The sequence below is a fragment of the Balaenoptera musculus genome, chromosome 10 (assembly GCF_009873245.2).
Source record: "Balaenoptera musculus isolate JJ_BM4_2016_0621 chromosome 10, mBalMus1.pri.v3, whole genome shotgun sequence".
NCBI lineage: Eukaryota > Metazoa > Chordata > Mammalia > Artiodactyla > Balaenopteridae > Balaenoptera > Balaenoptera musculus.
In genome coordinates, this window is record NC_045794.1 from 8,171,359 (window position 1) to 8,198,068 (window position 26,710).

At 35.7% G+C, this 26,710-nt stretch overlaps 1 protein-coding gene across 2 annotated transcripts; it reads right to left on the reverse strand.

The window, feature by feature from the left end:
* Positions 1-7,646: 7,646 nt before the first annotated feature.
* Positions 7,647-23,214, reverse strand: CLECL1 (C-type lectin like 1). Of its 2 annotated transcripts, XM_036866458.1 has the most exons (6): positions 22,902-23,214; positions 19,808-19,894; positions 18,004-18,099; positions 15,562-15,731; positions 9,138-9,250; positions 7,647-8,546 (listed from the first exon to the last, which is right to left on the reverse strand). In XM_036866458.1, exons 1-6 carry the CDS (start codon positions 23,071-23,073, stop codon positions 8,429-8,431), a joined length of 756 nt encoding a protein of 251 aa, XP_036722353.1. In that variant the 5' UTR covers positions 23,074-23,214; the 3' UTR covers positions 7,647-8,428. The 2 variants fall into 2 exon arrangements, with proteins under 2 accessions (XP_036722353.1, XP_036722354.1); XM_036866459.1 differs by lacking the exon at positions 18,004-18,099.
* Positions 23,215-26,710: the final 3,496 nt, after the last annotated feature.

The following is a 26,710-nucleotide window of genomic DNA, read 5'->3' on the forward strand; positions in this document are numbered from 1 at the left end:
ATTAACACCTCCCCTGGTACCTGATATGCATCTATTGACCTGGTAAATGCTTTTTTCTCAATATCTGTTAGTTAGTAAAGACTACCAGAAGTTGAGATTACATAGCAAGACTTTAATGCCATTTGGGCAGGTAAGCTTCTGCACCTCTGTTGTGCTCAGCTGTATTTTCTTCTTCCTCTCATTTCACCTTTGTCTTCTCTTTTTTCCTCTCCCCCTCCTCCTGCCTCCTTCGTGTTGGCCTCCTTTTATCTTTTCCTTTCTCAGATTATCCTTCCAGGTATTCATAATAAATTTATATTTTGTACAAGGATTTTGTTGTATCAGGTTTTGAATCCTCACTGAATCTGACTGGCTTTTATTTTCCTCTCCAAAATCAGGTTTTTGTTCCCAACATCTTTCCCCATCATGTCCAGTCACTGTTTTGGTTTTGGAACCATCAATATCAATTGTACAAATGGTTTTTGCTAACCAACACCAGGTATATCTGATGTTCAGATGGGTTCCAATAAAAGCAATAAAAACAAAAGTTTGCTTTCAGCTGGCAAGGCCAGCAATACATCTTCACTGTCCTACCTCAGGGATATATCGCCTCTCCAGACTTGTAATTTAGTCTGCAGAAATCTTGATCACCTTTCTGTTCCACAAGATATCACACCAGTCCATTTTAATGATGATGTTTTGCTGATTAGACCTAGTGAGCAAGAAGTCTCAGCTAATCTAGACATATTGGTAATTTGCATGTCAGAGGGTGGGAAATAAATCCAACAAAAATTCAGGGGCCTTTGACCTTAGTGAAATTTCTAGGAGTCTAGTAGTGAAGGGCATGTCAAGTTAACTCTTCTAAGGTGAAGAAGAAGTTGATGCATCTTGACCCTCCTACAACCAGTTTTGGAGGCAGTATATGTTCTAAATCAGAATACATGATATCATTCTGTTTTTCCCATAGCCAGGATTCAAGAACCCAGGAATCAAGGAGTGGAAATGAGAGTGGCACCACACTATTACCTCTATCGATCCACTGGAAAAACTTTTGCTTCCTATCCCTGTGACCTTAGTATGCTTTACTGGTCTATAGGTCTTAGTTCCAAAAGGAGGAATGTTTCCATTGGGACCACAGCAGTGATTCCATTAAACTGGAAGTGACTACTGCCACCCAACCAGTTTGGGTTTCTCATGCCTCTGAATCAATGGGTGAAAAAGGGAGTTACCATACTGACTGGGTTAATTGATTCAGATTCTAAGGAAAAATTGGACTGCTACAACACATTAGAGGAAAGGAAAAGTATGTCTGGGATATAGGAAATTCCCTAGGACATCTCTTAGTACTACCATATCCTGTGATTAAAGTCGAGGAAAATTACAACAGCTCAATTCAAGCAGAATTTGTGGAATGAATGTTTCAATCACTCTACCAGGCAAAGAATTACAACCAGCTGGGGTGCTTGCTGAGGGCCAAGGGAATATGGAATGCATAGTGGAAGAAGGTAGTTGTAAATACCAACTATGGTCATGTGACCAGTTGCAAAATGAAGACTGTAATTGTTATAAGTATTTCTGTATTATTTTGCTATGAATATGTGAATGTATGTATATGTATATTTACACATAATATTTGTTGTTTTCCTCCCTTATCTTCATATCATATGTTAAATAAGATGTATTTATAGTAGTTAACTTTCATCTCAGTATTTAAATTACATGATTAACAAGGAGAAGACTGAACATTGCCCAAGGACTTTGCATCCTCTTCTGTGGAAAGATTAACATGTTTTTAGTTGTATGCAAGATAGTTGTATCATATTAGGCAGAAGCATAACTTTGTTATTGTCTTTATTTGGAGATTAAGTATGGTTTAAGAAGATTAAATATGGGTGCCAAACTGACAAAGCATGGGATGTGATGGTAAGTTTTATGTGTCAACTTGGCTATGGCTAAGGTATAGCACTCCGTTATTCCACAAACACTAATCCTGGTGCTGCTGTGAAGGTATTTTGTATATCTCATTATCATCTATAATAAATAGGCTTTAAGCTAAGAATATTATTCAGAGGTAACCTGGGTGGGCCTGATCCAATCAGTTGAAAGGCCTTAAAAACAGAACTGAAGTTTCCTGAGGAAGAAGAAATTCCTTCTGTGGAATGAAGCATCAACTCCTGCTGAAGAGTTTTCAGCCTGTCCTTCCAATCGTCTGGTTATAAATTTTAGATTTGCCTAGCCGGCCCCCATAATTGTGTAACCTAATTCTTTGCAATCTATCTATCTATCTATCTATCTATCTATCTATCTATCTATCTATCTATCTATCTATCTATCTATCTATCTATTTATCTATCTATCTATCATCTATCTATATCTTAAATTATCTGTCATCTATCATCTGTCTATTTTTAGCTCCCACAGTGCATAAGTAAATTTCTTGCAATAAGTTTCTCTGTTTCTGTATAGCTATCTATCTATCATCTATCTATATCTATCCTACTAGTTTTGTTCCTCTGGTGGTACCCTGGCTAATTCAACTCTCTTCATTGAGAATTCTGGTGACGCTTCTTCACCACAAGAGGAATGTCTCCTGTCTAATGAGTGGCTCACGGATCCCTTCTGCTGTTTACACAGGGCCACCAATTGGGAACAAGTAAAATCCATACCTCGTAGCAATCAGGCCCCATGAATCCTGAGGTCCTAGCCATGGGGCCCCATGTATCCTTTCAGGCTGCCACTAGAGGCTGACATAGGGTCTTTGAATAAATCAAATTTGATTGTTTATAGTAATCTTTTTATATATTAATAAATTAGTTGGGATTTTTTATCTATGACTGAGGTTGACCTTTATTTCTTTTCTATATTTATATCCTTTTGGGTTGAGCGTCAGAATTTTTTTGATGTATAAAACAATTTGGGATATTTTGCTTCTCAAATAATCTCTGAAAGAGATTGTGGAAGATTTGCTTTACTTTTTTTTTTTTTCCAGGGCCTGGAATTTTGTAGAAAGTTATAATTTATAGATTCAATTTTATTATAGTTAAGAAAAAAAAATTTAAGTTTCTTCTTGTATGAAGCTTTGTAAGTTGTGTTTATTTTTCTAGAAAATGTGCCATCTAAATTTTCAAGTTTATTGTCATAACATTGTTTATATTATCCTTTTATCTTTTTAACGTGGACAAAATCTGCTGAAATGTACCCTTTTTATTTTTGAGATTGCTTATATGTGTTTCCATCTTTTTATCTTTATCAATCTAAAAGTAGCTTTAACAATTTAATTGGCTTTAAAAAATGCAACTGTATTTCATATCTCTATTTCATGTTCAATTTATTATTTTTGCTCTTAATTTGGTAATTTCTTTCTCCTTTATCTCGGATATAATTTGCTACTTTTCATATTTTTGTACAAATGTTCAGATCATTGATATTCAGCATTTTCAGAATATGCATTTCTTTTTTTTTTAAATTTTTAAATTTAATTTATTTTTTTATACAGCAAGTTCTTATTAGTTATCCATTTTATACATCAGTGTATACATGTCAGTCCCAATCGCCCAATTCATCACACCACCACCCCTACCCCCTGCTGCTTCCCCTTTAGTGTCCATACGTTTGTTCTCTACATCTGTGTCTCATTTTCTGCCCTGCAAACCGGTTCATCTGTACCATTTTTCTAGGTTCCACATACATGTGTTAATATACGATACTTGTTTTTCTCTTTCTGACTTACTTCACTCTGTATGACAGTCTCTAGATCCATCCACGTCTCTACAAATGACCCAATTTTGTTCCTTTTTATGGCTGAGTAATATTCCATTGTATATATGTACCACATCTTCTTTATCCATTCATCCGTCGATGGACATTTAGGTTGCTTCCATGACCTGGCTATTGTAAATAGTGTTGCAATGAACATTGGGGTGCATGTGTTTTTTTGAATTATGGTTTTCTCAGGGTATATGCCCAGTAGTGGGATTGCTGGATCATATGCATTTCTGATATATATTTTCCTATAAGCACAACTTTAGATATGACCTCCAAGTTTTGATATACATTATCACTCAGTTAAAATTATTTTGTAATTATTATTGTGATCTTTTAATATGATCCAGACTATTTTCAAACAAATAAATTTTTTCATATTGTATTTTTGTTACTTTTTCCTTTCTTAATATTGCTTAGTGATATTGCTAAGATACATATTTTATGATTTCAATCTTTTGTAATTTGTAGAGCTCTTTTCTTTTTTTAATAGCCCAGCTGAAAGTCCATTTTATAAATGTCCTTTGTATAATTGAAAAGAAAACTGCAATTGTTTCATGTACTGCTCTTGATAGGTCATTTCTGTTAGACTTGTTAATTTTTTTTCAAATCTTTCACATACTTTAAAATTTTTTGTTTGTCTTAGCCATTGTTGAGAGACTAGTTTTTGTTTTCCTTGTTTTAAAATATACCCTGACAATCTTGTTTATTTGTAGCATTTGTTGACTTACATTCAACATAATTACTTTTATATTTGCGTGTAAATCTCTTAGCAGTTGCTTTCTTAAAAATGAGTATTGAGAAGTCAAAGGGAGTTTTTGTTAAAAAAATAGAAAGTATATGAGAACAATCAAAGAACTCTTCTTAATGGAATTAACCAAAATGCATTGTTATATATAACATTGACTGCTCTTGTAAGAAATTGGGTTATGTTAGTGCGGGTTCCCAGATGCTCTCCAAAACATGGTGGATTTGTGGGGTCAGACTGGGATAGGGACTTGACAGAGGTGGATTTCTCTTTAAAATGAATGAGAAGAATAAAAAGTATTAGGAGAAGGGTGGGTACCTGAGAGAGAGGGACCAGAAAAGTGAGGACCTGAATGGTTGGAGAGGGGGGGAGAGTTGAGACCATCAAGGGCAGAATACAAAAGAGTCTTGGGGGAAAAAAAATCACACTTGGAGTATGATGTGCACTTCTTTCTCTATATGTCACCTTTACCCTTACTGTATCAGTTTTTGCTAATATTTGTGAAAGACGTCAATTAGGTAAGGGAAGTCTAGGCTCAGCCCCCAGCAGATATTGATTCTATATTGGTCCTCAGTCTTCCCACTTTTCTACATCGATTATGTAAACTCAGAGAGACAACCAAGGCAGAAACTCTTAGAAAATAATAAGATATCATTCTTCTCAGGGGATAGATTGCACAAGGCAGGCGTAGTATGGATAGGAGCTCTCAGACCATCTAAGTATGGTTTAGGGCTCCAGAATGAAATCTAAACACAGAAGATTCAATGGCCATGATTTATTAAAAGAATTCAGGATACTTGCAGAAAGAGAGTATTTTACCAATATTAATCAGTCACCCTCCCATATCAGGTGTAATCAGAGGGAGAAGTTGACTTGGATTTTGGACAAGTGGTTTAATTTTCTTATGTCATTGATTCCTAATTGAGAAAAACAAAAATAAAAACTAGACTCCATACCACACAGAATTATTGTGAGTTTCACATAGGATAATGTATATAAAATCACTTTGTGTATGATAATACAACACATACACACACACACACACACACACACACACACACCTCACCCTTTTGGCATTGACCATTTGACCTTGTATGCTAAAGGTTGGAGATACCAAAGTCTAATCTCTTAAGGGTTTTCCCCAAGGACTAATTCTACTCAGCCTCACATAAGATGATAACATAAGTGATCTTGAACACTTGTGATAGATTCTCTTGGTTTCCAAGCTTGGAGAGCTTGACCCAAGACTGGCTTTCTTTTCTAAAAAAGTGATGGATTTACTTTCATTCTTTCCTGTATCCTTTTTCCTCACATGATATGTGGAGTTCCAGGGCCCTAGCACAGTTTGGGTTGACATTGAATAGGAGAAACCACAGGGAAGGCAACATGAAGAAAGCCCTAGGGCGAGAGTAAAAGGATGTGGTGAAGTCAGGGATATCGGGAAATATGAATCCTGCTAGGATGGCTGGGTCCTCCAGTTCCTGTTCTGCTTCTGGCTGGAGCTTGTATCTTCTGTCTCTTGCAGCCACCGGAACAAGCTCTACCTTAAGGGCGCCTGCTGGCAGCTCTTGCAGCAAAACCTCTGCTGTAGCAATGGTGGAAGCTGGGCTGCTGTGTAAGGAACTTGTGGGGGGAACTTCTTTGGCCTGCACAACTCTGTGTCTTTAGCTTTCTCTAGCTCTGGTGTCCACCCTCTCAGCAAACACTTAGAAGTCACTAACCACCCCTGCTGAGCACTCTCTAGTTCTGGTCTTTTTGTCCCCTCTTTTCCTGAGGGCTCTATAGGGCTCTTCTGTCCTTATTGGTTCCTATCTCAGCTCTGATCTATTCTCCCTCACTATCTCCCCTCTTCTCATTTTGTCATAACTTCAGTCTGGGTCTTGCTCCCAAAGAGCTCCTTTTACTCGATCATTGGGCTTTCCCAGCCACCAGACACCACTCTGACATTGGTCAGCACATACTGACAAATCAATTTCCTTGTGCCCCACCAATGGTCTTATAACCTCTGCCTTGAGTCTTCTTGGCCACTGGGTTCTGCTAATCTTTCATGTGTTCTTTGTTGACCTTCATAATTGTTTTATGAACACTACTGTGTCCATAAAATAAAACATGTTTTTTTGTTGTTGGGATGTAGTACCGACATCCCACAATGTAAATGCTTTGCTCACCAGTTTATATACAATGTCCAACTCAGCATATATAAGGTGGTTTGTGTTATGAGATAATATGCAAGAAAACTTGTAAAGATATAATCAAGGTAAAGAGGTGAGCATAAACATCACAAAAATGTTTGTCTCTGAAGCACTTAACCCTTCTTATAAACTCCTTCGGTATTTATAGGATTCTCTTTCTATATGAGTCACAGAGCAGACAAATACTTGGGTTTTCAGTTGACTTTTAATGACCTAACAATTAGAACTCCATCATCTGAGTCTTTTTCTTTTGCACCCCATCTCCCTAGCCACGTATCAGCATTTTACTTCTGTGATCTCTTAGAGAAAACTTAATATAATAAATATTTTTTGAGTTGTTATTATGTAGTAGGTAATTTAAAAGGCACTAGAAATATAAAAACAGATATTGGGTCTTTATGTGATTTACAGTCAAGTGAGGGCAGAGGACATTAATCAAATATTCACTCAAAAGACTGGTATAGGTAAGACCTAAAATGTGGTAAGTGCTGGGGAGGGGAATATAATGTCAGAATATTTGACCTTGTCATGGAGCTCAAGGAAAAGCTCTTAAAAACTGAGCAGAGATATAGAGAATATTTGGGAGGTAACCTGATGGAGAAGAGAAGAAGGAGAATTTCAGATCTAGAGAACAACTTCTGTGAAGGCAATGTGGTGAAATACAGCATGAGTTCCAAAAATTAGTTTAATGGAGTTGTGGTCCTGAGAGTTTGGGTGTTTGGTGTAGGAAGAGACAGAATAAGTAAGGAAAGGTTAAACCTGATAGGGATTTCTAGGCCATGTTATGGAATTTGGTATTATTATAAGGAAGATATTGAGGTATTTTTTAAAGGGAAGATTGCATTGTCAGTATATATCTTTTAAAATATCACAGAATTCAAGGCAGGGAATGATTGAAATGGAAGAAAAGCAAAACAGGAAGATGTTGTTATTGCAGTTATTTAATATTTTAGTACCTTTGTATTAAAATCATGAAAGGGGTGATGGAGAGAGGAGGACAAGTTTCAGAGAGATTTAATAAAAAAATAAATAAAACTTGGTGATATGAGATGGAAAGGGGATAGCAGCCTAGAGGTGTATGTGTGAGAGAGGGTAATAACAAGACCACAGCTGGTTTATAGATGGCATAATTGTCTTGTATGGCATACCCTTTATTGAGATATGGAGTGCTGGAAGATGGTTCCTTTTATGATGAAATTTAATGAATTATTTTTATATGTTGAGTTCGGAGTACCTTTGGGATTGTAGATTTGCTGTGTTAAACAGGCAGGACAGTATACAGGTCTAGTGATCAGGGAATGATCTGGGCTAGAGATATAACTTTGATAGCATTGCATTGTATGTGGTAGTTGAAATCATGAGAACGTAGGTGATTAGCTAAGGATATCATAGAGGGAAGATGCAGAAAAGATAAAGACTGAAGTTCCAAAAATACTGGCAAAACGAGACGGATGATTGAATAACTACATTGATCATTCACGTGCAAAAATCTATTCATCATATCTACTCATTTTCTAAAACATTTTATTTTCTCTATTGCCCTTTCCACACTTCTGAGAAATAGTACTATACCCACATGAATCATAAATGGACACATACACACACACACACACACACACACACACACACACACACACACACCCCTCTAGGACACAGGCAACCCTCTGAACTTTCTTATGATCTGAGCTCAAGCTTCATGTGGTGTCTCTCAGTCAGACAAATAGAGACCAATTTTCTGCCGAGTGGATTACAGTTGACAAATCCACTGATGAAGTCTCTCACAACTTTCTTCAGCTATCTCAATATAAGACACCAGGACACATTTCATACTCCTGGTCCGTGGCTTATTTTCTTTCTTTGAAAACCTATAGAAAGAAAGCAAATGGTTACCTTTACGTCAGCCATGAATATATGCATATGTCAAGAGACTTAAAAGGAAATATTTTTTAATTTTTTGATGAAAATATAATCATTCAAACAATTTAAATACACAACAGTATGATGGGTAAAACAATTCTTCCCACTTTTAGCTTTATTTCTCCAAACCTCTCTCCAGAGAAGTTAATAGTTCATTAGAGATAGCTAAAATATTACCTCTGACTTTTTTATCATTTAAAAATTGATCACTGTAAGAAATAAGCAGAAAGTTATGTTTTGTAAACTAAACATGTGCACTCATAAGAGAGTTTATACTTGCTAATTTACCTTTTAGATAAAAAGACAAAATCAGGCAGTGGGGCAAATCCTGTTTCTCACATAAATTTTCTGAGTGGCTGGAGGGAGATTTCTTTTCTTTCTCAACTTTCTGTGTGAACCATTTTATAGAAATATTTATCAGACTGTAAGAGTCAGGAAATTTATACCTGTTCTATCAGTTCAGGGCCAACAATGTCAAACGTCTCTATCTTGTCACATACAATATGGGATTAAAACCACAAAAAATGCAACAAACTTACAGCTGGGGGTCAAAAGTGCTATTGTCCACCCAGGTCCATAATTCCTCTCCAGGAGGGATCCTCAAACCAACCCAATAAGAGGCTGAAGCATGGAGGTTCTGCCATAGGAAAGTCTAAAGAGAATAGGAAATGTTACATGAAACAAAGTGATTCTGACAGATGCAAGAAAAATATCGCAAGTGCACCTTCTATGTGCTTGGCACTGCACTGGAAGCTGGGAATGAACAGATTAGACATGCTTCATGCTTTCAAATAGATCACAGTGGAGGGAAAAACTACTGCAACTCGATGGGATGACCGTTAAACAACAATTACGTACAATGTTAGTAGACACCAAAGCTGTGGAGTCCAGCTCCCTGATCTGAGTCCTAGCACTACTATTTACTACTACACATCTTTGCACAGTTATTCAATCTTTTTACTTCTGTATTTTTCCAATTACTAAAATTAAGATGATAATAGTACTATCTCAAAGAGCTATTATTGTTTTGTTAATAAATAATAATATTATTAAACATTGCCTGGCACATAATAAATGCTCCTTGCATAAATGTTAATCATTACTACTAAATACAAGTATGAAATAATATCTAGAAGCAAGAGAATACACAGGGAAAGTTACAGAAAGAAAGCAATCTCTGAGCTGATGGGACACATACTGTTCATAGGTTTTTTTGTTTATTTTTGTTTTTTTAAAAGATTTTTTTGGTGTGGACCATTTTAAAATCTTTATTGAATTTGTTACAATATTGCTTCTGTTTCATGCTTTGGTTTTTTGGCCACGAGGGATGTAGGATCTTAGCTCCCGACCAGGGATCGAACTCACACCCCCTGCATTGGAAGGCGAAGTCTTAACCACTGGACTGCCAGGGAAGGCCCTGTTCATAGCTTTTTAATGTCTCTTTTTGTACAGTGACATAACCCCTGAGCCAAAGTATATGGCCAGCCATAATAAAGGTGATATTTCCCAGCCTCCCTTTTGGCTAAGTGTGACAATGTGACCTAATTTCTGACTAATGGGATAGAATGAACAAATACTGAAATTCTAATTAAGCATTTAAAGAGTAAGTTCATATCCTTCTATTCATCATTTTCTTCTCCCCTGATGGCTAGACTGTGAACTGTGATTGGTTCTAGTGGTGAACCAATCAGAAACAAGTAGACACAGCACCCTACTGATGGGAGCAGAAATCTCATAGCAGTTTAGACTACAATGTGAGTGACATAACTTATTACATATATTCTAAGATAGATCTTTCCCCTATTTTAACACTTTGACTTTGGAAACATTGAACAATCTATGGCTTATGGTAGTTGAATTGGCAGCTTAGTTTTTGCTTTTTAATTGCACTATTTCTTTTAAGGGTACTAATGATACATCTTATAATTGAAAGTGTCTTAGATTCAATGAATAAAGTAAACATCCATTTGTTTCAGCTACAGCAATTCTGGAACTCTGTCACATGCAGCTTAACTCATATGCTAAATGACAAAGCTGTTTGTTGGAAAATAGTCATTAGGCATATAAAAGAGAGAATGGTGTTTCTCCACTGAATTATCTTTGCACTATGGTCAAAAGAAATCAGTTGACTATATTTGTGTGGGTCTATTTCTGGCCTCTCTATTCAGTTTTGTTGATCTATAAATCTCTTCTTTGCCAATACTATACCATATTTATTAATTTAGCTTTATAGTAAGGCTTGAAATTGAGTAGCGTAAGTCTTCCATTCTCCTGCTTTCTTTGGGTTAGTTTGCTCTTTTCGTAGGTTTTTTTTTTTTTTTTTTAAGTGGAAGCTTAGAGTAATGATTCTACATTATCTTTTCAAATATAAGCATTTGATGCTATAAATTTCCCTCTAAACTGCTTAAATTGAGACCCATGAATTTTGACATTATATTGTTATTTTCATTCAACTCAAAATATGTTTTAAAAAAAATTGCCCTGATGCTTCCTCTTTGACCCATACATTATTTAGAAGTGTGATGTCTAACTTTCAAATGTGTGGGATATTTCCAGACATCTTTGTGTTTCTAATTTGCAGTTTAATTTTGTTATGGTCTGAGACATAGTCTGTGTGATATCTGTATTTGTAAATTTTTAGATCCCAAAATATGATCTGTCTTTATGAAAGTTCCTTGGAAAAAAATGTGTATTCTGCTGTTGTTGGATAGTATTCTGTAAAATCAGTTAGGTGTAATTGGTTGATAGTGTTGTTCAGATTTATTTATTTATTTATTAATTATCTACTTGTTTTGTCAGTTACTCAGAGAAGAGTGTTGACATCTCCAACTATAATTGGGGATTTATCCATTTCCCCTTTCAGTTCTATCAGTGTTTGCCTTGTTGCATTCACCTGTATAATTGATCACTATAATGGGCTTTGAGGGCTAGAGGGTAGAATATTATGGGCTAAATTGTGTCTCTTCAAAATTCATTCATTGAAGCTCTAACCCCCAATACTTCATGTGACTGCATTGGGAGACACAGCCTTTAGAGAGGTGATGAACCTAAAATGTGGCTGTTAAGGTAGATCTTAATCCAATCTGATTGGCATCCTTATAAGAAGAAGAAATTTGGACACACAGAGAGACACAGATGCATGCATACAGAGGAAAAACCATGTGAGCACATAGCAAGAAGGTGGCCATCTACAAGCCAAGGAGAGAGACCTCATAAGGAACCAAACGTGCCAACACCTTGATCTTGGACTTCTAGCCTTCAGAACTGTGAGAAATAAATTTCTGCTGCTTAAGCCATAAAGTCTGTGGTACTTTGTTTTGTTAACTCTAACAAACTCATACAATCCCTTTATTATTATGTAATACTCCTTTTTGTTCTTGGGAGTGTCTTGTTTTTTCTTATATTTTTATATACCTCATATAGATTGTTGAAAATTGGACATCTGGTCTAGAAGAGTAGAGACTGAGTTACATAGTTTTGTGCTTGGAAATGAACACGCAGTTCCTCCTCCTAGGTCTTTAATGTGGAGTTGCAGTCAATCATTAAGTGATGGGCTAGATTTCATATTTGTTGTTGCTATGGTTACCCTCACTGTTCCACAGGTTTCAAAAATCCTGTAATGATATCTGGTGTTTCGCTGGTTCCCAGCCCCCGACTTCCACCCACAGAGCAACGCCTCCTTAACCTTGACCATTTAATTTTTCCCTGTGCGGGTCTATTCTAATTTTTCTACTGTGTCTCAGAAAGGATCTCTGCACATTCTTATTTCTCTCTTGTCCTTTTCCCAGCAGTATTCTTCTTGACTTCTTATTTGGAAGTTGTTGGCTTGGTAGTAAAATGTGGTGAAGGGAGTGGTCTTTCTTGTTCCGATTATGCTTCGGTTTTAGGCAGGCACTGAATCTCTGTGTCTTCAATGTGTGGCTTTTCCAGTTCTGCTGTCCCTACCCTGGCTGTAGTTGTTGACCCAGTGTGTATTCTTTCCCCTCCCACAGGAGTATTTTTTCCCCTGGTCCTCTTTCCCACCTACAATGACATTTCATCAGTTCCCTAAGGACAGCAGTGTTTGTTGCCCTTCTCTCCCCACACACACATTAAATTCAGCTTTTGTTCATAGTGCAGATAGCAGACAGGGAGAAGGGTCTTGGTGGAATTTCTTGCTACTTTGATATTAACTGCTGTTTTCTTTTACCAGATCTGCACCACAATGAACACTTTCTTATGGTTCTTTCCAATCTTCCTTTGAGAGCCGTTGGGGTCTGTAGAGAAATAGCCTTCAAGAGACTGTAGAATTCCTCAATTTCTGCAGACCTTAGGAGCTTCACACTGTCCTGCCACCCTATACTCCTCCTTAACTCATTTTTTTCAATTATTTTGGCTGAACTATTCTTTCCCATGTCTGGTGTCTGATTTTTCAATGCAAGTAAGAGAGGATGTGTTTCCTCTCTCCCACAGGTGCCTGCTGCACCCTAGATTTCGGCTCTGCAACGTCAACTCTCCAATGGATTTGAAAAAAAGCTGGCAATTTAAAGTCAACTTAGCTTTTATTCATTGTAAAAGAGGTAGCAAAATTACTTCCAGATCTTTGCACATGGAGTGAAAGCCATAAATCTCCCTTGCTTTTTTTTTTTTTTTAAATGAAAGCTTCTTTATTTATTTATTTATGGCTGTGTTGGGTCTTCGTTTCTGCGTGAGGGCTTTCTCTAGTTGTGGCAAGCGGGGGCCACTCTTCATCGCGGTGCGCGGGCCTCTCACTGTCGCGGCCTCTCTTGTTGCGGAGCACAAGCTCCAGACGCGCAGGCTCAGTAATTGTGGCTCACGGGCCTAGTTGCTCCACGGCATGTGGGATCTTCCCAGACCAGGGCTCGAACCCGTGTCCCCTGCATTGGCAGGCAAATTCTTAACCACTGCGTCACCAGGGAAGCCCTCCCTTGCTTTTTAAAATACTTTTTCTCACCTCCTCTTGTTCTCTCTCCCGTCCTCCTCCTCTCCTTTCTTTTTTTTTTGCCATGTGAAGATGCATGTGTATTCTAGATGGACTAATAATTTTTTTGATCACCTTATCTTTAACTTATTTGGGAGCTGGAGAAGTATTTTCTAGAAAATTATTTTCTGTTTCATAGAGTAATTATTCTTCTGTAATAGATATTTTACCTGACTTTGGAGAAGTTTCAAATGGAGATACTTATGCAGTAATCCTATGCTGATTCCTTTTGTGTTTGTATTTATCTTTGAAAGGAAACAATTGTGTTTGGCCCATTCATTTGCTTAAGAACGTGAAGAGGTGTAACCTAAATTGGAGGAGGAAAATTCCCATTAAACTATGTTGTCTCAGTCCCACTTTTTTCCAAAATCTGGTTTCTTGATTGCCCAGGAGACATGTTTTTCCTGCATTTCAGCATTTTTGCCTTTGATGGTGAGCAGGAAATAGATAAGGTTTTTATGAAATCTTTCACCTACTCTTTCTCCATGCAGTGATTTATTGCCTATTCCTTTCAGGGCATTCTTTTTTTTTTTTTTTTTTTTTTAACATCTTTACTGGAGTATAATTGCTTTACAATGGTGTGTTAGTTTCTGCTTTATAACAAAGTGAATCAGTTATACATTTACATATGTTCCCATATCTCTTCCCTCTTGCGCTCCCTCCCTCCCACCTTCCCTCAGGGCATTCTTATCAGATGTTTTCCAGTTGATACCTGCTTCCCCTTTTTTAAAATTGACCTCTAAGAGAAGAAAAAAGTCTCTTCTTAGTTCTTAATCTATTTTTGGATTTGGTTCATAACTGAACCAATTTGGACTGCATGTGACAAAGAGTTTTACAGTTTGATATTTGGGGTTACACTGGTTACACGGAAGATAGTTTACTTCTCTTTTTGTTTTTCTTGTTGTTGTGGATTTCTGTGAAACTCAGGATTTTTTTCTTTCCCCCTCAAAAGTTTCAACAGCTGCCCTGTTGTAAATAACTCCAGATGGCTGTTGTTCAACCAGGATTGTAAAGCACTGCTAGTCATTGAGTTTTCTGAAACTGAGCCTTTAACATATCTTGTGATTCCAACATACTAATTCTTATGCTGAACCTTTATTTGATGTTTGCCAGTCGTGGTGGCGCAGTGGTTGAGAGTCCGCCTGCCGGTGCGGGACACATGGGTTCGAGTCCTGGTCCGCGAGGATCCCACATGCCGTGGGGCGGCTGGGCCCGTGTGCCACAGTTACTGGGCCTGAGCTCTAGAGCCCACGAGCCACAGCTGCTGAGCCCTCGTGCCGCACCCACTGAAGCTCATGTGTGTAGAGCCCGTGCTCCGCAGCAAGAGAAGCCACCGCAATGAGAGGCCTGTGCGTCGCAAGGAAGAGCAGCCCCTGCTCGCCGCAACTAGAGAAAGCCTGAGTGCAGCAGCGAAGACCCGACGCAGCCAAAAAATAAAAAATAAATAAATAAATTTATAAAAATGAAATCAATACTGGCCTTATTTAGAAGGTTTAGTGTCCAACCTACTTGTAGCAAAATTTCAATCTAAATTAAGCCAGAGCTAGAAAAATACTATTTTTCTTCAACAAAGAGCAAAACCTAATGAGAAGGATTATGCTGTATTTCCTTTCCCCCAACATCATCTTTAATTTCAGCTGCCATGCAATCTGATTACAACCCTTGTGAGCAATGGATTAAACATGGGAGATGAGATAGATATTTTATGTCATACATTTAAAATGAAATCTGGTAAACAGTGGGGATCCCTTGTAGAGAAGAACTTAGGTATATAATACCAAATGAATTCCTCTTATACCTAGCCAAAACAAAAAAAGAAGCCTAAGATAATAATATAGTTCAATGATTCATTCAACCAATAATTGTGTAGTTAATAGCAATGAGGTTTAAAAAATTTATTTCACAGAAATTTTCAAATTTGTAACACAAAGAAGGTATTGCAGTTGCGAAGGATGCTATAATCTCCAAATTTTATATCTCACCATATCAATGATGTCTCGGATCACCATGAGATGTGAATTTTTCATGACACAGTCATTTTTACTTTCATTCCAAGATTTCTCACTTTCAGCAACCCAGTAACATTTCCCCCCATGTAGCTTCCAGTCTTCAGAGGGGCATGATTTACTAGCAGTAGAAGAGTTGAAAGAAACTGGAAGGAAAAAGGATAAGTAATTAAAAGGAACTTGTGACTGTATCCCTAATACAGTGTGCATACTAATTAAAGCTTCTCAAAATGTATTAAATTATGGCCTAAGCTTTCTTTGACAAAAGTAAGTGCTTTTCTCCAGGTGGATTTGGAAAAAATAAAGATTAACAGAATTGCAACATGTGTATATTGTTTCTTTCTCTCTTTCTTGTTTCTTTTTTCTTTCTCCATTTACTACTGGGCATATACCCTGTAGTGGGATTGCTGGGTCATATGGTAATTCTATTTTTAGTTTTTTAAGGAACCTCCATACTGTTCTCCATAGTGGCTGTATCAATTTACTTTCCCACCAGCAGTGCAAGAGGGTTCCCTTTTCTCCACACCCTCTCCAGCATTTGTTGTTTGTAGATTTTCTGATGATGCCCATTCTAACTGGTGTGAGGTGATACCTCGTTGTAGTTTTGATTTGCATTTCTCTAATAATTAGTGATGTTGAGCAGCTTTTCATGTGCTTCTTGGCCATCTGTATGTCTTCTTTGGAGAAATATCTATTTAGGTCTTCTGCCCATTTTTTGATTGGGTTGTTTGTTTTTTTAATATTGAGCTGCATGAGCTGTTTATATATTTTGGAGATTAATCCTTTGTCTGTTGATTCATTTGCAAATATTTTCTCCCATTCTGAGGGTCTTTTTGTCTTGTTTGTAGTTTGCTTTGCAAAAGCTTTTAAGTTTCATTAGGTCCCATTTGTTTATTTTTATTTTTATTTCCATTACTCTAAGAGGTGGATCAAAAAAGATCTTGCTGTGATTTATGTCAAAGAGTGTCCTTCCTATGTTTTCCTCTAAGAGTTTTATAGTGTCTGGTCTTACATGTAGGTCTCTAATCCATTCTGTTTATTTCTGTGTATGGTGTTAAGGAGTGTTCTAATTTCATTCTTTTACATGTAGCTGTCCAGTTTTCCCAGCACCACTTATTGAAGAGACTGCCTTTTCTCCATTGTATATCCTTGCCTCCTTTGTCATAGATTAGTTGACCATAGGTCAATACAAGCCTACCTCAAGAAACAAGAAAAATCTCAAATAAACAATCTAACCTTACACCTAAAGGAACTAGAGAAAGAAGAACAAACAAAACCCAAAGTTAGTAGAAGGAAAGAAATCATAAAGATCAGAGCAGAAATAAATGAAATAGAAACAAAGAAAACAATAGTGAAGATCAGTAAAACTAAAAGCTGGTTCTTTGAGAAGATAAACAAAATTGATAAACCATTAGCCAGACTCATCAAGAAAAAGAGGGAGAGGACTCAAATCAATAAAATATTATTTTATTAAGATGAAACAAATTTAGAGTTGGTATCCTTTCCTGATGGATTGAAACTAGGATTCTAGGACCTGTTATAGATAGGATTATCTGTAACAATATAAGGATTAGAAAACAAGTTAGACAGAATTTAAAGCTAGAGGTTTATTAAATACCACCATTACCACCTGTATCAAGGGTATAGGAGTACAGTAATACGCTTTTGTTCTGGGGATAATGTCCCACAGAATTTGCCCTCATAGTCTCACTAGTTAAAAAAAATTAAAGTTTTTAGAATGTGGTCAAGGGGGGTTGGGGACATGAAAATCTATTTTAAAGTTTTAATGAATTCCTAGAATTTGAATGTACACTATAACATGGACTGGTAAGTCTTTCTAATAGAATTATATATGGATGTTCAAAAAAAGAAAGGTATATCATTTTTCAATATAGAATTAAATTAATGGATTAAAAATAATAAAGAAAACAGCTGGAAAGAAAAAGAAAACAGAAAGGACAAATGACTGAGTGTCTTCTTGACTTTAAAAAGTAGGTAAATACATTCAGATGAGAAAGCAAGATAAAGATTACCATTTACATTTTTTTACATGTAATAACATTAAGAATTGACAAAAAGCTACCTGATATGATCATGAATTTTAAGAATGAAAATATTTTGATCACATTCTGCACCCGCACATGTCCCAAAAGAAGTTAAAAACAGAAAATGCAATTATTCCAATATAATACCTCTATATTCATTTACATCTCATTATATAAGCTTATTTTTCTCATTTGTCTTGGATCTTTAAATATTTTTGTCAAGGACTGTAATAGGTCCCTGAAAAACAATGATCTAAACCATCCCTCGCTAGGGGTAGAGGAATCTCCTCTTTATTCAGATATACCCAAGTAAACTCCACACTACTGTCCATACTTGTTTACCCAGGAATTAGGCAATATAAAATAACATTACCTATTGAAGTGCTTGTTTCAGATTTATTTTGCCCAGTACAGTATTTCTCTTTTGATTCATTATTTTTAGTATGTCTTGCAGATTTGAACTGGATAACTAATAAAAGAAGAAACATATTTTTTGTATTAAATACAAAGCAGAAAATCATTGGGCTCTAGAGACTCTGAAGTTCATTAATGTGGAAACTCCATAGTAATTTAAATGATTAAAAATTTAGAGGGAAAAACAACATTACTTTTTCCAAGATTTGGATGTTCCTTTGCAAGCATTCTTGTTAATCTTATTAATGTTAACTTTAGGGGAATTGGAAAAATATGATCTGGGACCAGAAAGATACTCACTTGTTTTTTTTCTGGAGTTTTCATATTTATTTTAATAAACACAAAATAACCAGCTCTGGATATAAGCCTCATTTGGATAGTTTGTGCTTTGTGAGTTCTTATTAACTGTATCATGTATCATTTGATTCATGGAAAGGGTTTTATGTGTTTTGATTTCAGTTCATGATTCTGTTCCTTTTGAGATTGTGCATGTAAATCCTACACATAGAAGGGTAGGGTGAGCCCAGAGTATTTTTCTACCATGAAGAAGACAGCTGTCTTTCTGATGGCCACTTAACTGAAATTACTTTTGGTAATTTATAATCTCACAATAGTGTGTATTAGGCAATTAAATCTTTAAAATCTATTGTAGTAACAAACAAATCTGTTTTACTAACAAAAAACTGTTTTGATAACAAACAAATCTATTATCTTATAACAAAAAGAAACATAGCAGAGATAGTTTCTTGTTTTTTGTTTATTGTTTTGGCCCCACTGCCTGGCATGGGGGGATCTTAGTTCCCTGACCAGGGATCAAACCCATGCCCTCTGCAGTGGAAGTGTGGAGTCTTAACCACTGGACCACCAGGGAAGTCCTAGCAGAGATGTTTAATGTTAAGTATTTTTGCTTCCTCCCCTCAATGTTAAAGCCCCAATTCAGCTATTGACTAGTTACATTAAACTAGTCAAACCACTTATCACTCTGGGCTTTGGATTGTTCACCTCAAATGGAGGTTTGACCTTGCTGATTTCTAGAGCCCCATTCAGTTCTAGAATTCTATGACTCTGCCTACTGACCTCGAATTACTAATGACATTCATAATTACTAATATCATTCACAAGGGCAACATAGGTAGACATGGCCTTTGTCTGTTCTAGAGTTTGGTTTAATCTGGAAATCTGAATTCCTTAGAATATATATATCATCTGGGAGTTTTTCTCCAAGCATTTATTCAATAAAATATTAAAATAATTGTCACATGAAATTGGGCTATGTTTAGCTATATCCACAGTATATGAGTATAATTTTAAAATCCTTGATTGAATTGATTGATTTTAGACAAATTTCCCATCCATGAATACAAGATTGATGATGATGTCCAGTAGTAACTAATATGAATAAGCTTAAACAGAAATATGCTTCGTTATTTAATTTGCTTTCACTGACCACAGTTTCAGAGAAGATGGTGTATAACTCACGATCAACTGCATTGGGAAATGCACTGTGCATAAAATGCACTTTATGATTTTGGTCATAAAATATAAATCTAATCTCTTTCCTTTATCAATGAAATGAATCCATAATATGTATTATATCACAAGCTGAAGTTCTATGGAAAATCTCTAATTTTAATTGTGTATCAAATTTCATGCTTTTTGTGAAGTTATAATGTATAGGAACCACTTGAACAGCAAACACAATTACAATAGGTGGTGCTAAAATAATACTTTGGGATAAATAAATGGTATTGATAGTTACTTACCAAGAATGCTCAGCACAATTACTATTACAAGAAGGATGATAATCATTGCACATTCAACTTTCAGGAAAATTCCATGGTGGTGAGAATCTATAAAATTGGATAGATTTCACTAATAAGCCCAGTAAATAATTCCTTAGGTAGTAAGAGGTAGGGAAGGGCTGAATAAACTTTGTCAGTTATGGTCTTGAGTTACTTTCCTTTGAAATATGTAGATCCAGCTTCCTTTTACACACACACACACACACACACACACATACACACACACACAGCATATTTGGTCCCCTGGTTTGTGAAAAGGGGGACCTAGAAAACTGTGGATAGATGTAAATTTTTCCTTGTTGATTTACCATACGTATTCCTCAATATTAATCTTAATTATGATTTACTCTCTGTATCCCTAAGTTTTTATATAAGACTGTGAAATTCCCCAGTCTCTAATAAGCTTACTGACAACGCTCACTTATTTGGATTGATCTGTTCTTTTATGACTCCTCCTTTATACAATACACCTATTTCCTGTGACATGTAATTGTAATTTCATAAAATCATACATTTTAAAATAAAAGTAATTTTAGGGCTAATCTTGTCCAACATTCGCGTGTTAAAAATGGGGATTTCAAGTCCACAATCACACAGTTACTTGATAGCAGAGCTGAGACTGTACCTTGGGTCTCTTGACTACCAAAATTAGTACTGTGTTCACTATCTACTCTGTCTCTTGTACTCGAAAGATAAATAAATCATAAAAAGAAACTGGCATTTTTAGCTTTGGGTTGATAGTTAAAACCAATAGGCTCTTATCCCAAATAGTTACAGTATATCAATTCCACTAGATATGTGATATATACACACACACATACAATATACTGAGAGTGTACTACTATAACTGATGTTGAAATATAACCAATTATAAAACCAAGTGTCGAGACATTAACCTGAGTGTTTATTTAGTGGAATCCTATTATAGAGTGTTTTGTCCACATTATTATTGTTATTAAGTAAAACATCTTTAGTGAGAATTTATTAATTCTCAAAACACTAAAAGAAGTCCATGTATTTTCTTTTATTAGGCAAAACAATGCAAAGTATACCAGTCAAGGCCATCACCAGAAGAATGTGATAATATCCCAATACACATTTCTAGTGTGAAGAACTGGGATTACAGACCTAAAAAGCTGGAGAATAAAGCATCAGAGTTCATGAAAGGACTAATATAAGGGGTACTAGGTCATTCTTTTAGGCCCCTGAAGTAAAGGTTATAAAAGCATGAATTTCTGAATCTTAGCCTGGGATATTCTCAGTGGAATCATATTTTGTTACTGAGTTTTCACTCAGTGTCATGGTGATAGCCCTCTTTGTTTTATATCTTGGAGAACTGATGAACCTACAATATTTAAAGTGTTTAGTATAAATGAGATCCATTTATTTAGTCATCCATTTATTCATCCGCCTACCAAGCATCTATCGATTGCCTGCTATGTACTTAGTACTGTGTGAGGTGCTGGGTATACAAAGATTAAGAGATTAGGGAGAGGGTTTCAACACACAGGAGGCTCTGAAATGGGAAGGAATATGGTAATTTTAAAGAGCAAGAGAAAGCCAACAACCAGAGCAAAATAAATGAAATTCACCCAGCTTGGAAGAGAAAGACCAGGGATAATTGTGTAGGACTCTGTAGGACATTACAATCCAATGTATCAAATAGTTCTTTCCCTCTTCAATGATATGACACATGAGAACAGAAGTTGCGTTTATCCACAACAGAGACATGCAGTGAAAGAATAATATGATATTTGACTTCTGGTCATAAGCATGACTGCAGGTAGATAATTTAATTTTTATATATTCATATATCTTCATTTTTAAGATTACAATATTGGACTGGACAGCATTAAAGATGTTGTCCCAAAATCTTTAAACCAGGAAAAGAATAATGTTCTTCCCATAAACAGAAGAAATTAAATCCTGGAATGTAGAATCAAAAATACTGGTTTTGTTGCTTGAACTGAGTTAAAATAACCTCTAGAAAAATGGACCAATTATATGAGATTTTTGGGGGAATGGGGGAATAAGAGTACAGTTCTAGTGCATGTTATTTTTCAAACGAAGTTCCATTAACTCATATAAAATGAAAGCTCCCAGTCTATTGAGAAAAGAAAGCAGAAAAACCTCTATTGCGCAAGTTAGAGAGAGAATATTTAAACACAGGAAATAACAGACTCTTGCAACTGGAGAAAGCAACTCATCAGATCCACTTGAAAACTGCAAATGCATAAATATAGAAGAAAAAATACATTCTTGGGAAATAATAGAAAAGCAAAACATCAGATTCACTCCACAAGGACAAAGCACTATGAGGAGACTTTAAGTTATTCAAACATTTTAATAAACTTTACAATATAAAAATTCTTACCCTAGAGAAGAGAATATAAATGCAACATGGAAATTTCCCTAATGCTTCATGTATAAATACACTGGATTTGAAAATCTATTATTTCTGAGGTGGTTTGTGATTAAGGTTACAATCTTATCTTTAGCTGTGTGCCTATCTACTCATGTTCCAAAAATATTCTATTACTCAGACAGTCATTAATTCTAAACTTCAGGAAATGAAATAGTAACATCATATGTCTCTTTAGTTTAGCTTAACATTTTTATCTTACCAATATGCAAATTCCAAAAGGCTAAATAACAATGTGAATAATTACCAGGGATATTTTTCTCAGTGTAAATGAGTTGATCATATTATTTTAAAAGGGCAGATTTGATTGGCGATGAGTAAAGCTGTAGAGCAGAAAGGGGTTATGAGTTTTGATGTCACCATGGGAGTATAATAAATGTTCACCACAAGAAATATAAGGAATAGAGGGTCTATGAAAACCAAAAGCCAAGTTCTACATATTAAGATTAAAGTTACAATTAACTTTATAACACTTGGTGTCATTAAAAACATTCACTCTTATTCTTGCATTCAGTAAGTTTTGCTTTGAATCCAGTCTCCTATTTCCAATAAGACAAATACAGACACAGGACAGAAATACGGGAGATTAAAAGCAAAACTTGAATTTTAATAAGAGTTCTAAATCCAACTTACCAGATCTCTGATGTGAAGATGAATGTTCTGAAGATGAATGTTTGATATCAGCATAGACTATATCTCCAGCCATTGCATATATTAAAAAGAGAGAAAAGTCACAAGTAGTAGTCTGCTGAAGGAGTCTCATATTTTTGCATACTTCCTGTAAGTGAGATAAATTGAGATGCATGATTTCCTTCCCCTCTCCCAAGTTTGGTGGGTTTCCCCAGTGAATAAAAGATAAGAGCAATGTGTTCAGCCTTATCAATCAAGGCAATAGATTTTTGAACACTTGCATGATATAGAAGAAAACTACTATCCATGCAGTATTTTCTTGCTCTTCAGTTAGTTTTCTGCCTACATTTGGAATAATTTTAACGTTTAATAATACTACAGAAGATATTGCATCACTTTCCTCTATAAACCACTTCCTCTTTTAGCTAAGAAATATTCTCTGGCAGAAGCTCTTTGACCTTCTATCATTTTCTCCAAAGTGGAATAGCAATTTAGAAGGGAGGACAAGAAAAAAAGAGGGTTTTTAATATGAATGTAATAGAAAGAATTGATAGACTCCACATCTTGAAATGCACTGTAATTACCTAGGTAATACTTTAAAAATACCCTTAAAGCTATTTCTTCTCTTCTATGCTTTATAGTAATAACATCAAAGTAAGTTGAGGCATAGATTATGCAGTGGGTTTCCAAACTGAAAAATAATCTATATGAGATAGAAATAACTCTATGTCAAAATAATTCAAGGTTCTGTCATAAAAGAAAATGAATCTCATTTTTAAATGAGGTTCACAGAAATTTACCATTGAATGCAATGTATTAAGCATAGATTTTAATCTCCCATTTCTTCTAAAACTCCACTAAAATTATATTAAAGGAATAAAAATGTATGAGTTCAAAACAATTAAAAAAATGAACGTCTTCTAACAGATGAAAAAATTCAGCGAATTCCTGGAAAATGGAGAGTAGATGGAGATGTGATAATTGATGGAACAAAGCAAAAGAAAGTGAAGCCTAGAATATTCAGAGGTAAATAACTGAGGAGATAGCCCAGCTACCCATGAAGCCCTCATAACACTCAGAGCTCAGAAATGGCAGGTATGAAAAATGACAGGAGACATTAGCTGATAGCCAGTAGGGTTGATTTCCTCAAGATCCACCCAAATGCATTGCACAGAATTATTTAAACTGTAGTCACCTCTCCAAGACCCCAGTCAAAGTAATTTAACCTACATTAATCAAATAGCTAGAGAACATATCTTGGCTTCTTGACATGTAGGGGGTCTCTCAGTATAAAGACTAACCCCACAAGGCTTCTGACCTTGAAGGTCAGCCTTGAACACCAACCTCTGTCTCCTAACACCACTTTGACACTCCCTCTTTTCTGGGCTGTTATAACACTTTATATGTTGATCTGCATTTTATATACGAAAAACTGACTTTGAGAAGTTACATGCAGATGGTTTGCATAACCATTTTCAGAGTGGGGATTTGAACTCATCACAAACTGAATCCAAAGCCCAGGCCATAATACAATAATGCTTTCTAGATTTTGAGGGTAAGAATCATGTTTTATTATTCTTGCTATTTCCATCATTCAATCTATGCCTGAAACATAATAGACACTTAGTAATTATGTGTTGGATTACCCAATCAGTTAATGCTACACTGAATTTTATTACTGGAGTGTAACATTCCATAATGAGAGCAATTACCTTTGACTAAGAAGTAGACTTCCAATCATATGAAAGGTAGTATTGATGATCTAGCCATATACAACTAAAACAAATACTAGCATGTGGAGAACCTATTATAAGTGATATAATAAATCCTTGGAATTTACAAATTTAACATTAATGATCCCTGTCTCCTCTCTCTGCCCCCAAGTAACAAAGGGTATGCATTATGTAGTAATCTATAAATTCGATGAGATATGGCTTTTAATTGAGTGTCATAATCCCTATAGGTAGGGCTCGCTCAGCCAGAAAGACCATTTATATAAAGTCAACTTGTGGATGAATTACATAATGGAATGTTAAAAGTAGCAATGCCTTGGAATGCATGTTATTAAGTAATCCAAATAAAACACGTCTGGAAACAAAATAAAGCTGTTTAGTTAAATAGTCTAAACTCATCAAATGCTCATCAGCAAAGATGTGAAAGGGTAACAGATATTTAGTTAAGCTGCTGTATTTTAGGTATTATGTGTCCATAGTGATATTCTCAAATTTGGTGACACAACTTTCCTGGGTATAACTTTTTTGAATGTCAAGTTTAAGCATTAGTGATTTAAATATGTGGTGTTATCATTATTGGTAGATACTACTTCTAAATAATGGAGTAATACGTACTTGAAATAAACTTTATCACTGCCCTAACATTAATAATAATTTTGTCAATCACTTTTCTGTGCATGGATTCCAAATCGAATTCTCAATCCTAGCCTATTTCCTGGAGTACAAGTCCTCATTTCCAACTGCTTTTCGGTATGTCAAACTCGAAACAATCAAACAATCAAAAGTAACCCAGACTTTACTGCTCCTTCCACCGTGTCACCTCTTTCTTTTGTTGGCTCCCTTCCTTTGGAGAAACTCGGGCTTAATATCTTTCCTTTGATTCCCGCTTCTTTCACTTTTCGAAGTTTCGTGTGGGTGAGTGATGGAGGGTGGCATATAATGTCATTCATTTGAGTTGAAGGAGTCTTTTTCAACTTAGATGAACTTGTGACAAAGAACATGCTCAGAGAAGATAGTGCCATCTGGAATCAGGAAGAACTTAGTGAATGATTGAAAGTTTACCAATCAGAAAAGTAATTCCTCCTGTGCTTGCTGGCAAGAGTGGAAAGCAGAAAGTGTTTTCTCTGAATACTTCTGAGGGGAGAGAAAATTTTATTTTGCAGATAAATATCTACTTTGGAATACAGAGACAGGAAAAGAATTATGTGTCCTATGTTATATTTGTATTCGTGTGTATGTATGTGTATGCATTTTTAGGGTCAACAATATATGATATATGTTTTTTAAAAAGCATATGCTTGTATGCATGCATGAAAAGATTTAATTTTATATAGAAATGACATGTCTTTTGCCTTTTTCAGTAATCTACAACACTGTCAAATATTCTAGGCTAGTGGTTCTCAACCTTGACTGCACATTGAAATTTCCTGGAGAGTTGTGTTTTTTTTTTTAAAATACAGATATCTGGACTTCACATGAGACTTAAAAAAAAGTTTTCATTTGTCTGCATCAGAATTTTTAAAATCTCTCCTATATGTGATTCTATATATAGCCGGAGATGAAAACTGTCAAGCTACCACACATGAGTTTAGAGTGATGTACAGGTTCAGCAATAAGGAGAAGAAAAACTCAGGCAGCTGTAACAGGAGCAGAAATAGCAGCGCTGGTGAATAAGAGACCACGTTTCCTATATGCCAAACCAACAACAATGACAAGGTCCATCATTTTTCCCACACCAGGGGAACTCCTTAGTAGTAGAGGCCAGATCTGAGGGAAAAACATGACTCAAAAGCTGGCTTTGATTTCTTTTTCAAAACAGGATCCACAACTCAATGTGAACTGAAGGAAATGCATCTATGGATTGGTTTTGGTCCATGGGTGCCCAGGTGTCTCCATGACCTAGAGAGTGTGTCTTGGAAATTCAATCTACAGAAATAAAACAACAGAGGCAGTGTGTATAGAAATAACACTTACCTTACACTGGAGGAAAAGTAGATAGATGTTTGAGAATTTTCATTGGTTATTACAGCACATTAATTAATTTGAGAAGTATGATGTTGCATGTTACAGGTCCTAAAT

Coding starts and splice junctions, on each gene's coding strand:
- CLECL1 (XM_036866458.1), bottom strand. CDS start 23,073: ATGCATCTCAATTTATCTCACTTACAGGAAGTATGCAAAAATATGAGA. Junction 18,100..19,807: donor AATTGTGCTGAGCATTCTTG/GTAAGTAACTAT, acceptor TTCTTTTATTAG/TTATCCAGTTCAAATCTGCA. Junction 15,732..18,003: donor TGAAACAAGCACTTCAATAG/GTAATGTTATTT, acceptor TTTTCCTTCCAG/TTTCTTTCAACTCTTCTACT.